Here is a 1,618-nt window from a genome sequence, read left to right on the forward strand (position 1 = left end):
GTACATCAGTCATTTTCACCATCTGTGACTGTCAGAGGCAGATTCATGATTTTATCAAGGTGGTGGTTTTGTTTGGGAGATCTTTGTTGTTGATTAATCTTTGTTCAGTGTGGTGGAGTAAGTAGATCAATGGGCTAGTTATTTTGCACACATTACAATACACAGTACAATGCATGTACAGTATATAGACTAGGGTATTATGTTTATAGATTTTGACTGTTTGTCAGATTGATCACGTCTGATGAGGTTTCAATCTTTATTTTAGTGCTGAATACACTCTTCTACGGAAAGGCTGAAGGTAACAAGTTCCTTCCTGTTTTTTCTCACTTATATAATGTTATATATAGTATTAATCTCCGACTTATTACTGACAATGTCACTCTTAATCATATCGTCTTTGTGTTGAGATTTCATCATGTATGTTACATTTTATTTTATTTATCAATTCAAATTATTAAATGACTTCAGTTGTGCTCAACAGTGTGAAATTGCATATTTGCATATTTATCTCTCCTGGTTGGTGTTGGATGCACGTTCATGTACGAGGTCGTCATGTTGTGCTGACCCTCAGGGCAGAGCCTGTTACCTTCTTACAGATTTCATGCATTCATCTGCTCATCTTAACAGGGCAGAGTAGTGACCCAACAGAGGGCACTGATGAGTCTTTGCTGACCCTAATGTCAAACTGCATTTACTGAAGAGTCTGTTATTTTCATAGATAGAGTTTTTTCATGCATTAATCTGATCATGTCAACAGGGCAGCCTAATGAACAAGTGGACAGTGCAGATAAATCTGAAGGGGGGAAAAGATCCAACACAGCTACAGTAAAGTAAAACAGTCCTGCCTGAAGATTTTAATAACAAAGAGTCATATGATTCATTTTTACACAGAAAGTAATTATACTCTCTGTTTGAGTCGTGGCATGTTGTGCTGGCTGCTGTGTTACACTTCTGTGAGAGCTGATAAACGTGGCAGCAAAGGGCTGAATGGATGGAATCAGTTAACTTCAACAAAACATGATTTATGACTGAGACGTGTGTTGGTGTACACTCTGTTATGGAAAAATATTTTTTTTTTCTAACTTGAACAGAACCTGAACCCAAGGCCTCTCTGACAGCAGACAAGACAGTTATACCAGCAGGGGGCAGTGTGACACTGACCTGCTCTGTGAACGGCTCTGATGACTGGAAATACTACGGGTTCAGACGTGACTCACACTCTGCAGCTGATCCAGTAAGAGATGTTAGAGCACACGGAGTTATGGTTGTCACAGAGGGAGGTTTCTACCGCTGCAGAGGAGGGAGAGGAGACCCAGAGTTCTTCACTCAGATCAGTGAGGAAGTCCTCATTCAGAAAACTGGTGAGTTTAGTCATAATTAATTAATATTCATTGTTGTGTTCAGATCTGTTGTCAGTTGTTTAAAAAAGAGTCATTTGGTGTCAGAAGCAAAACAGGAGAGTTTTAATGGAAAAATGAAAATATGGCAGCAGCTCTTAATCCTCTGAGGATGGAGAGAAACAAACTGTTAGTCTCTCTTCAGGTCGTGTAAAAACACAAATCAAGAGTGGAAGATACTTCAATGACACTTCTCACTGACATCTACAGGTGGTTAAAAC

The 1,618-nt window shown here is 39.2% G+C and overlaps 1 protein-coding gene across 1 annotated transcript in view; it reads left to right on the plus strand.

The window, feature by feature from the left end:
• Nucleotides 1–1,618, plus strand: part of LOC147817103 (uncharacterized) — a 21,028-nt gene that overhangs the window by 5,821 nt on the left and 13,589 nt on the right. The window contains exon 3 of the mRNA XM_087171744.1: nucleotides 1,092–1,361. Coding sequence (XP_087027870.1) covers nucleotides 1,092–1,361 — 270 coding nt within the window. The remainder of the gene's footprint in view (nucleotides 1–1,091; nucleotides 1,362–1,618) is intronic.

This window comes from Seriola lalandi, unplaced genomic scaffold (assembly GCF_002814215.2).
Source record: "Seriola lalandi dorsalis isolate HSWRI2012SDOR001 ecotype SW California unplaced genomic scaffold, Sedor1 jcf7180002054972, whole genome shotgun sequence".
NCBI lineage: Eukaryota > Metazoa > Chordata > Actinopteri > Carangiformes > Carangidae > Seriola > Seriola lalandi.